Genomic DNA, 12003 nt, shown 5'->3' with positions numbered 1-12003 from the left:
ATTGACAATAAAGTCAAGACGGCACCCATTGGATGGTCCTAAGGTTCAGGAAGTGGCCTGTAGTGTCCTCACTTTCAACTATTTAGGGCTCTGTGCGTCAAAATTTGATTTGTGTCCAGAAAGTGTACTGAGAAACTAATGCAGATACTGAAACAATGGCATGATTATTTTCATTCCCTCCCACCCCACATCATGAGGTTAACGGGGTAGCAGTGACACCTTCCAGATGTAATGCAAAGATTTATCTTAAAAAGCCATAAATGGTGATTATGAAGTCTTCTCCAATCAGGATCGTCACGGGTTTTTGACCGGAAATCTCATGGTGCGGCTGTCACATGACATGATGCAGCTGTCACATGACATTAGTCTTGTGACGGGTCGAGGAACAGCCGGCATTATAATTTTACTAGTGGGGACAAGTGAGCTCTGTGGTGCAACCCAGTGTGGAGCACTGGAAGAGTGATGATAGATGCAGGAGTTGTCAGCTTGGGTTGTATCACATGAGAGCCCAGAGAACAGAGAAGGCAGGATTGGGTCTCTAAATCAGGCTGTGCCACAGCAGAGTTCTCTCCTGTTCTTCATGACCTTGCCTTGCCATCTTGCCAATCCTTGCAGCTTGTATGCAAAGGAAGAGAACATACGGCATCCGTGTTCTGTACACATGCAAGTTAGCAGCTGATCCTTCCAAAAAGCAACCCCCCCCCCCCATAATAACTCTAAAAGAGCTTGCTAACAAGCAAATGGGGCACTGTGCCCCATGGACTGAAGATGGGTCATCAGTCTAGCATACCCAAAGGAAAAGGCTCCAGCTTACCATTCTGAGAGCCAGTTTGGTGTAGTGGTTAAGAGCGCGGGACTCTTATCTGGAGAACCGGGTTTGATTCCCCACTCCTCCACTTGAAGCCATCTTGGGTGACCTTGGGTCAGTCTCAGCTCTTCCAGAGCTCTCTCAGCCCCACCCACCTCACAGGGTGTTTTGTTGTGGGGATAATAATGGCATATGGTTGTTGTGGGTTTTCCGGGCTGTATTGCCGTGGTCTTGGCATTGTAGTTCCTGACGTTTCGCCAGCAGCCGTGGCTGGCATCTTCAGAGGTGTAGCACCAAAAGACAGAGATCTCCCAGTGTCACAGTCCTGAAACGTCAGGAACTACAATGCCAAGATCACGGCAATACAGCCTGGAAAACCCACAACAACCATCGTTCTCCGGCCGTGAAAGCCTTCGACAATACATCAATAATGGCATACTTCGTAAACCACTCTGAGTGGGTGTTAAGTCATCCTGAAGGGCGGTATATAAATCGAATGTTGTTGTTGTTGTTGTTGTCGTTAATTTGGAGATATCCCACAAATGCTTCGTTTCATGACTAAGTTTACCTAAGACTGGAGAAGGGTTTAAGATGGTCCAGGAGGGCCCAGTTTCTAGATACAGAGAAAGAAGTAACACCCCCCCCCCCAAACTGAATAGCTTTTATTTAAAGATAGTGTATATGCTGTGAGGACTCAGGAACTTATATATGTCTGTCTCTCTTTCTGTATGGTTGTGTGTGTGTGTGTGTGTGTATGCTTGTGCGCATGTGTGATCAGCTTTTTGGCAAGAACAACTAAAGACTGCAAACATCCAAGGATCTCTTATGAAGAAAAGATGTGAGGAATTCAACCCTATGAATAGCGCAGTGAAAAATGGGGTGTGAGAAATTTGTACGATGATAAAAACAAGTCACCGCAGTGTTCTGTGGGAGCACTATAAACATGTTCATCAAGTTGTTGTGACTTGTGAGGGAAATCTGGCATCCAGTGCTTCATTTCTGACCATTCCTTGCCTCCCTTCCAGCAACTGTATTCCAGAGGGTGAAACACACTGAGAGCAAATGCCTCTCTAGTCAGCTGGGAGCTGAGGAGAAGTAGACTGCAGCACCAGAGGAAGCCATTTTTAATGCGTCTAGGTATTTATGTACCCAGATTAAGGCAGTTTATACGCTTGAGAGCAATCATATTAAATTAGTAATCAAATAATTTAAGTCACAGTATAGTATCATAGGCACAATACAAGAAATAGAATATCAGTTCAAGAAATGAGGCTCCTCTTAGCTGAAGCTGTAAAACCAGAGTGGTGTAGTAGCTGCTGCTTATCGGCTGGACCTTAATTGGTGTGTGGGTGCATGGAGGGCTCCTGCCCCACACCGGATCAAAGAGTTGACCTGGGTGGCCGATGCAGTGTGGCCAGTTCAGGCGCACTGTCCATAACTCCCTGCTCTGAAATTCCGGCTGTTTGCTGTATTTTGGAGCTCGTCTACATGTAACGATCGGGATGAAATGGTACTTAATCACTACTTATTCCTCAGCATAGCTCCTCATTCTACTAGCATGAGATTTGTTCCCAAATGCTTTATCAACAGAGCCCTGCAAGGCTCCTTTGCTTTAACTTGAACCCGAGTCAGTTGCAGTGCCCTCCCCAGGTGCAGTTATGCACAGTCTGTGCTGAAACAATCAAGAAAATAAATACGAAACATGGATATATTTAACCATAAAAGAAAGATAAATTAGTATGTTAAATGGGAGAAAAGTAATGATGTGTAGCAAAACTTTTTACGTTCTGGAAATCTACTAGACTTAGGAATGAATACATTCTACTTTTACGAAGCTGAAGTTGGTTCCCAGTTCCCAGTACCTTATTCGCAGTTCCTAGTTCCTTATGTATGATATGTGCTCCTACAATCTTTGTTTTGGGGTAATAAGGAACTAGAAACTGCAAATAATGAACTGGGAACTGGTCTGCAAATAAGGAACTAGGAACTGGGAATGAAGAAATGGGTACTGGGAACCAACTTCAGCTTTGTTCTACTTTTGCCAAACTCTATAGTACAATCTGGAATAGACTGTGTAACTCACTCTGTGAGTTATCTGTGCATGGTCAGAGGCCTCCAGTATATCAAGGGGTCAGTGAGCTGGTCATTTCCCTGCCTTGCTGGAAGCACTTGGTCATGCAAGACAAGGCTGAGTGCGATCTAGTGTATTGTCGAAGGCTTTCACGGCCGGAGAACGTTAGTTGTTGTAGATTTTCTGTGCTGTATGGCCGTGGTCTTGGCATTGTAGTTCCAGAGAGGTGCATCCCTGAAGATGCCAGTCACAGCTGCTGGCGAAACATCAGGAACAACAATGCCAAGACCACGGCCATACAGCCTGGAAAATCTACAACTAATGAGATTTAGTGTGCTTCTCAGGCCGCGATGTACTTGGAGGCACCCCCACACACACACTTCCACAGACAGAGAACAAAGACATCACTTTGTTAGATCTGTCTCATGCTCATTTTGAATAGGCCAAAAACTTCTGGAATGTGGCAGTCCTGGGACACTGCTCTAGAAATTCTTCTGTTCTATTTGGAACTTGGATTTCACTTTTGTTCCATCCCTTGAGGAGAACTGGAGGAGGTGGAAAAGAGAATGGTCCAAGGAGGCTTATGTAAAGATGTTGCAGGAGATAGTCTGAGGCAGCCCTGGAAGCCGAACACTCTTGTCTACCAACAAGGGTTCCGTAGGCTGCTGGTGGGGATGTGTGCATTCTGGTTTTTAGGAGTAGTTTTTTACGAAAAACCTTGACAAAATCAAATCTGCTGAGCTCAATATGAATTGAACAATATTAATTAAAGGGAATAATTGGGAAAGTTCTCATCGAGCTTGGAGGCGTTTCATTACTGTAAGTTTATGAATGCATTCATTTACATATCCGTATTGCTGCTTCTCCCCCCCGCCCCATGGAAACTCAAAGTAGCTTATAACTTTGGTCACCCTTCGTCCTTTTTCTCACAATAACAACCGTGTGAGGTAGGCTAGACTGAGAGTGTATGACTGACCCGGGTCACCCAGAGAGCTTCTGTGGCACAGGAGGGATTCAAACCTGGGTCTCCCAGTTCGATACTTTAATTACTATGTGCAATAATGTGCAATAATCTGGACATTGATTCATTTGGGATATTTTCATTTGTGTAAATGTTATTAGCTGCGCTTTAACAATTTTGTATTTTAATAATGAGAAAAATAAATTATCTTGCTCAGGGAGAAGACAGAAATGATTCGATCATATATTCAGGAGGTCGTACAGTACATTAAAAGGGTGAGTCCACTGTATGTATGTTTGCGTGTAAGGTGGGGTGAGTGTGTCTGTGTGTATCACCAATTCGGGCCCAAGATGGCCAAAAGGGGCCCAAGATGGCCAGGATCAGGCTGCTGCCGGGCGGGGGAGTATTCCCCTGCCCAGCAGAGGTCTGATCCTGGCCATTTTTGGCCCGATCTTGCCCTTTTCCAGCCTGAAATGGGCCCAAAATGGCCCAAATGCCACCCAAATGGCCCAGATGGTGGCCGAAACAGCCTGAAACGGGCCGCTGCCAGGTGGGAAAACCCTCCCCTGCTGGGCACTAGCCCAATCATGGCCATTTCAGTCCCAATATGGGCCGTTTCAGTGCTGATCCTGGCCGTTTTGGGCCCTAAATGGCCCAGATTGGGGCCAATACTGCCTGGAATGGATCCCTGCCAGGCGGTGGAACCCTTCCCCTCCTGGCACCTGCCCGATCCTGGCCGTTCCGTGCCCTAAATGGGACCAAAAGGGCCAAAACGGCCTGGAATGGGCCACTTCCAGGTGGGGGAACCCTCCCCGCCTGGCACAGCCCGATCCTGGCTGTTTGTGCTCTAATCCTGGTGGTTTCGGCCCCGCTCCTGGCCTTTCCGGGCCCTAAATGGGCCCAATATGGCTGAAACCGCCCGAATTGGGGGCGAAACGGCCTGGAAAGTGCTGCTACTGAGTGGGGGAACCCTCCCCTGCCCGGCAGTGGCCCAATCCGGGCTGTTTTTGGCCCAAACTGGCCAAAACAGGCCACGTGACACTAGTCACGTGGGTATTTTAAAGAGGTTCTGGAACACCGTTCCAGGGCCTTCTGGCTCAAAAAAAACCCCTAGTTGTATTCAAGCAGAGCCAAAGTGATTAATTTCAGGTATGTTTTTGCTCGATGGACATGTTTACTCCTCATGTTCTGTGGACAGCACAAGACTGGCTACCGTTTAGTTCCATTATCCTCTGGTAGGGTGCTATGAAGAGCCCATGATGCATGGAGGCATCTGTGTACGGGCACCTCCCTGTGCCACTATCTTGCCTCCTCAGAGCACACAGTCAGTATGATGGAGTGGATAACGCGTTGACTAAAATCTGAAAGACCAAGGTTCAAAACTCAACTCAGCTAGGAAGTTTGCTAGGTGACCCAGCCTGCCAATTTGGGGGGAGCCTCCATTGGGCCTTCTTGCGTGACCACAGCAGTGTAAGAAAGAACTGCATTAAGGGCCCGTGATGTCTGAATACGGGCCAAACACATACAGGATGTCTAGCGGCACCAGTGACTGTTTTCTGTGCTGAAAAACAACTTTGTGAGCCATTTGAGCAGAAAAACGTTGTACTAGTTTCTTGACAACCAGTGTTTTGAAATGAATATCAAAATGTTCTGTGCAATACTGAATATAATTACATTTGGGTGTAGTATTGGGGGACTAAAATTCTCCTGCAGGTTTGAGTACAATTCATTGTTTTGCTATTATTGTCTTATAGCTTGAAGATGCTCAGAGTAAAAGGCAGGAAAGACTTGTGGAGAAGCACAAGGAGATCCGCCAGCAAATACTGGACGAAAAACCCAAGGTAAGGAGATTGGAATACCAGCATTCTTTTCTCTTTCATTATTTCCAAATGTTGAGGTAGTAATTGACCAGACTGTTTATCATGAATCTTAACTCTGGCAATATGAAGACAGATTTGACAAACAGTTCTGCATATGGATGTGCCAAAAAAGAACATACGTGAAACCTCATTCTACAAACCACATTGCTTTTTAATCCATAGACTATCAGTGTCTGTTGCAAAAAGTGTCTTTCACCAGCAGAGGGAGGGCTTTACTGACATATTTTGAGCAGAACAAAAATTGGTTTGTGTGTGCGTGCACGCTTGCTCACGCACATCAGGTGTTATCTTTGTATCATGCAAAATTCCTAGATTATTCTTAGCTGAGAAAAAGTGTAAGGCGAAAGCACAGGACTCTCTTTCACACAGTGTTGACGTTGAATATAATAAATGTGGTACGTTGCATTTTAGGGTGTAATTACACAGAATACTGGAGAACCGTGATGAGGTAGATGTTTAGATGCTGTTAGCCCTGGAAGAGGGAAAGAAGACTAATCGCCTGTCTTTTTTCTTTTCCCTACTGGGACTAATAGCAGTATAAGGGTAGAGGGACAATTTCAGAGAGGCAGTGTAGGGGAGAAAGAAATGAATTGCATACACCCTGCCCCAGTCTAAACTCTTCCTCTTCTCCCTCCACCACTACCTTAGCTTTTTGCTTTAAAGAAAATTAAAGATGTGTGGAGATCTTGTCTTGTTACACCTTTATTCTCTATGTTAGATTAATGTTTGGTTCCTATACAACGTGTTGACATATTGACATACCTGTGCGGTTTGTTTTCTCCATCTCCTACAGCTGGGACTGATGTTAGTTTCCAATATTTTACACGATTTATTCTGAACAATCTTTTAGTTTAGAAGTTGGAATCCGGCAGTCCAGATTGCAGCTTTTTTGCAAGAATTGTGGCTCTTCTCCCTTTCTTTCTTTTCACTCCAGCAGCCATTTTCAACCCCATGAAAAGCAACTCCCAGGTTTGTGAGACCCTTCTGGAGCAATAACTGAGTGGGATGGTGGGCTGCAGTGAGACGATGGGGAGGGGGCAATCTCTGTCCCTCCTGCCTTTTCCATCTGTGGCATTCAGCGGAGGGAGGAACCAGTTCTAATGACGGAAGAGGCAGGAAGGGTGATTTTGACTCTTTCTCCCTCCTCACTGCAGCTCACCATCCCACACCGTTATTCCTGTGTGGGTCCTTCAGATTTAGTAATCAACATTCCCTGGGTCAGAAATGGCAACTGGGGAAAGGGAAAGTGGGAAAGATCTGCACCTGTCAGCATCTTTCTCTGAATAATGGCTGGATTCAATGTCAGTTAACTTCTTAACTGCCTTCAAGTTTTCACTGCCAGGTATGTTCATCCAGGGCCGGCGCGTCCATTGAGGCAGGTCCAGCAACCGGCTCGAGCGCTGAGGCACCAGAGGGGGCGCTGGGGGCGGGGGCGCATGCTGCGGAGCTGGCGGTGGCAGCGCAGGTGGCTGAGCAGGAGGGATGGGAAGCCGCCCACACGCTGTCTGCCGTGCCTGGCCTGCAGCTGCTGCAGCCTCCTAGCTCTCCTTCCCCGCGCTGCTGCCACCACCAGCATGTGCCTCTGGCAGGCATCCGGAGCGGCGTCTGGAGCAACAGAGCGGGAGGGCTGGGAGGCCACCCGTGTACTGTCTCAGCTGCCCGCCGCACCAATGGGGCCGGCTGGCAGCGGAATGCTGCATGATGACGTCACAGTGATGTCATCATGCAGTCCAGGCGCACGCACATGGGGGCAGCAACAGACCTGAAGCTGCCCCCCCCGGCCTCGGGCACCTGGCGCCGGCTCCGTGTTCATCACATTTAAAAACTGATACCACCACCTTTCTGCCATTTTCAGTATGGGGCAGTTACGTTTACCATTTATTTCACAGGATTTCTGACGTAATATAACATCTAAAGGTAAAGGTAAAGGTAGTCCCCTGCGGAAGCACCAAGTCGTTACTGAGCTATGGGGGGATGTCGCATCACGACGTTTTCTTGGCAGACTTTTTATGGGGTGGTTTGCCATTGGCTTCCTCAGTCATCTACACTTTATTCCCAGGAAACTGGGTACTCATTTTACCGACCTCAGAAGGATGGAAGGCTGAGTCACCTTGAGCCGGCTACCTGAACCCGGCTTCCGCCAGGATCGACCTCAGGTCATGACTTGTGAGCAGAGCTTGGGCTGCAGTACTGCAGCTTACCACTCTGTGCCATGGGGCATTGATTTAAAGTAGATATTTTGTGTGTGTGTATTTTGTGGCATTCAGAATAATGCACATTTTTATCTGACAAAAGACATGAAAAATACTTAAATTTTTTTTCTTACAGTGTAAGCTAGTACGTGTGTGTGTGGCAGCTCTTTACCAATAGGTTTTCTTGACAATAATTTAGCAGGAATTGAACTGTGCTCCCTGCCACCAATTTTTTTCTAGCCTGTGAATGTTTTCCTAGGCAGGGGTTCCTTGGAATTTGAAAAAAATAATTTAGGGGTTCCGCCATGGAAAAAGTTGGGAAACACTGGGATAGATTGTTGGACTAGGATCTAGGTTTGAATCCTGCTCTGCCATGGAAGCTTGCTAGGTGACCTGGACCCAGTCTCTCTCTCTCTCTCTCTCTCTCTCTCTCTCTCTCTCTCTCTCTCTCTCTCTCACTCTCTCTTTCCCTCCCTCACTCTTTCTGTCTAACCTGCCCTGCAGGGTAATTGTTAAGATAAAATGGATGAGGAGAGACACTCCTTCTATCATTTTGGGTTTTTTCTCAAAACCCTCCAAGGAATTTCTTTTTTAGATTACAGATTTTTCTGCAAATTGTTGTTGTTGAAGTTTGTAGGAATATCTGTCTCATCCGTTCATGGCACCAATCTTTGGATTTAAGTATCTACAGATCAGGACCACTTGGCTATTAGTATGTAAGATCTTGGACCAGACAGGGAAGACTGCTGGGGATAATAGTTAGTAATTTTGACAGGCAGGTGTTTGGGTGCTGTTCTCAATTTTAATACAATTAAAAGGCTTTTTGTTCCATGTTATCAGCCTGAATCAGGCAAACAGGCTTTGTAACTGTTGGGCTTCCTCAGGTCTTGCTCTCCAGTTAGTCCATTACTATAATATTGGGAGGACTGGAGAACAAGAAAACAAGAAACAACCAAGCCACACACATCACTGAAATAAACTTGGTTTTTTTAGTTGCGTTTATCAAGCCTACTGTCTGGTTCCTTCAAGCCTAAAATCCCCTCATAACAGGCCACGTAAATGCCGGGCGGCACCATCACCATTACAAAGGACGAGAAGACTAGGCAGTACGCAAAGCCTCAGTGATAAAAATAAAATTAAAAGAAAAAAATAAGGCTTAACTTGGGTTATTGAACATGTGTACAACTTTTCTCAGAAAAAAATTATACCTATCCCTAATTTCTATTGGGGGTTTCTTTGTCTTCTTTTTCTCTCTTCATTTTTTTTCTTTCTCTTTGATGATTTCTATTAATCTGGAAAAACGTTTCAATAAAACTCTTTTTAAAAAGAGAGAGGCGCTGGGACAAGTAGGGGAGTCTGAGGGGTGGTGTCTGAGCCAAGTTCTCTCTAGCGAGATTAACAGCCAACAGTCTTTAACAGTCTTCCTCCCTCCGATCACTGCACCATATAGAGTTGCCAGGCCCTAGGGCTGAAAACGGGGACGTTGTTGAGAGGACCTGCCGATGGCATCCTGTTTCCAGCCCTGCGCCTGCACCTCCCCCCTGCCAGCCAGGCGAGAGGTGGCAGGGGCAGAGGCTGGGAGTGGGGGGCCCCCCCTGCCCCCACCCCCTGCCCCCACCCCTAGCACCATACCATTTCACTTAGGTGCATTTTAATGTCAGTTTGTATCTTGTACAGTGAAACTCACTTTCTATTCTACTTGTGGGGCTGGTAATAACAACAACAACAACATTCGATTTATATACCGCCCTTCAGGACAACTTAATGCCCACTCAGAGCGGTTTACAAAATATGTCATTATTATCCCCACAACAAAACATGCTGTGAGGTGGGTGGGACTGAGAGAGCTCCTAGAAGCTGAGACTGACCCAAGGTCCCCCAGCTGGCTTCAAGTGGAGAAGTGAGGAATCAAACCTGGTTCTCACGATTAGAGTCCTGCACTCTTAACCACTACACCAAACTGGCTCTCCAGGTACAGGGCGTCTTGCTTGTGAGGAAGGGGCAGCGCAGCTTGCTTACTTTACTGAGGAAAGGGCCAGTTTGAAAGCCTGGAGTGCATCCCTTTGATCTGCAATCTGCTGGCTATTTTGGGGATGGAAGCCCTGCCTCCAGCTTGCCTTCTGGTGCACAGATACAGCTGGCTGGGCTGTTCTACTGAAATGGGGCTTGGTGAAGGAGGAGAGAGCCTCTTGGCGAGAGCACAAGGGCTCCTGGCCCATGGCTCTTCACATGGGGTACACAGCTGGGGGACAGAATTGTTCGTTTGCATGAGGTGGAGGACACGAGGGGATCAGAAGAGCTCTTCCAACTATCTACTGCTTCTAAGAAGGATGCAACACCTGCTAGACATTGTCTACTTAAATATACCATGGTTTTAGTCCTACACTGTTGCCTCAGAAAACGCCAGCAGTATGTTTGGTATTTAATTATGTGGTTGTGAGGTGCAAAATATCTGGTGAATTTACTATTGAAGTGCAGATGGGTGCTGGTAGATATGGGGGCAGAACTTAACCAAAAGTGATCAGTATCAAGCAACAGTGCTCGCTGTTTATCTAACCTCTGTAGCATTCCACCTGCCAACACTGAGATCACTTCTACCTCCCCTTCTACACTAATATTATACAACTAGCAACAAAGCCAATTATGGGGGGAAATACCATGGGCTCTAGAAAGGGGAGGGCGGGCAGGTGGGCATTCCCTCCTCCTCCGTCACTGATAACAGCTGGATGAAGGTGGAGGGGGCTGGCATGGCCACTTCCTCTGCACCTGATCTCGGCCAAGTGAAGGGGAGGCATTGCCACCTGCTCTGTGCTAGATCCCAGCCACGTAAAGGGGCGAGCATTGCTACCTGCTCCGCACCTGATCTTGGCCAAGTGAAGGGTAGGGGGCATTGCCAACTGCTCCACTGCAGCAGGCTAATTCCAGCTAGGTGAAAGGGCAGGCATTACTACCTGCGCTGTGCCTGATCCTGGCCGGGTGAAGTGGGAGCAGGCATTGCATCCTGCTCTGCAAATGATACCAGCTGGGTGAAGTTGGCGGGGGGGGGAGGCATTGCCACATGCACCGCACCTGATTCCAGCAGGTTGAACAGGGGTGGGCATTGCCTCCTGCTCCACACCTGATCCCAGCTGGGTAAAGTAGGGGGTGAGCATTGCCACCTGCTTTGCTCCTGATCTGAGGTGGGTGAAGAGGGGATGGGCATTACCACGGGCTCTGCTCCTGGTCCCAGCTGGGTTAAAGCGGTGGGCAGGCATTGTCACCTGTTCCCCTCCTGATCCCAGCTGGGTGCAGAGGGTGGGCATTGCCATCTGCTCTGCTCCTGGTTCCAGCTGTATGAATGCAGGGGGGCAGGCATTGCCCCCTCTCTGCTCCTGATCCTAGCTGGGCGAAGACGCTCCTGATCCCAGCTGGGTGATGGGAGAGGGTGGGCATTGCCACCTGCTTTGCTCCTGATCCCAGCTGGGTGAAGGCGGAGGGCGGGCATTGCCATCTGCTCCATTCCTGGTCTCGGCTTGGTGAAGGTGTGGGGCAGCCATTGCCGCCTGCTCCGCACCTGATCCTGGCCTGGACTTCCTGCCATGGCACGCTCTCTGGAGGTTCACTTGCCTCATCTGGGCTTCCCTCCACAGCAATCCCCTCTGGAGGTGCACCTGGGTAGCATGTGAGTTGTCTTGAATACACTTAGCCTTTTATATAGTAGGGTACTTGATCTCTTAGGAACAAGGTTACATGCATTGCTGGGACATTAGAAGAAGAGGAAATTGATGTGGCTTGCCTAACAGAGAGATGGCTACAAGAAACGACATGGTTTTTTCTGTCCCAAATAATTCCCCCTAGCTATGTGGTCCTACACCAACCTTGCTATGGTAGTCGGGGAGAAGGGCAGGGAATTTCTGTAGACTCCCAGAACAAGCTATAGCTGGTATTGACTGTGTGTTCCTATCTCTGGGAATTAAGAATCGACTGGGTATACTTCTTTGCAGACCACCCAGCTCTCCGATAAACACCCTTTCTGAGTTGGCAGAGCTACTAGTGGGTATGGTGTTGGAGACACCCAGACTTATTGTTCTGGGGGACCTCAACATCCATTC

The 12003-nt window shown here is 47.7% G+C and overlaps 1 protein-coding gene across 1 annotated transcript in view; it reads left to right on the top strand.

The window, feature by feature from the left end:
• PLCB1 (phospholipase C beta 1) overlaps positions 1-12003 on the top strand; it is a 698812-nt gene that overhangs the window by 610506 nt on the left and 76303 nt on the right. The window contains exons 30-31 of the mRNA XM_054975035.1: positions 4058-4115; positions 5595-5681. Of these exons, the coding sequence (XP_054831010.1) occupies positions 4058-4115; positions 5595-5681 (145 nt within the window). The remainder of the gene's footprint in view (positions 1-4057; positions 4116-5594; positions 5682-12003) is intronic.

Source organism: Eublepharis macularius, chromosome 1, assembly GCF_028583425.1.
Source record: "Eublepharis macularius isolate TG4126 chromosome 1, MPM_Emac_v1.0, whole genome shotgun sequence".
Lineage (NCBI taxonomy): Eukaryota > Metazoa > Chordata > Lepidosauria > Squamata > Eublepharidae > Eublepharis > Eublepharis macularius.
The sequence above is the reverse complement of the archived record's forward strand: the minus strand, read 5'-3'. Positions and strand labels throughout refer to the sequence as shown.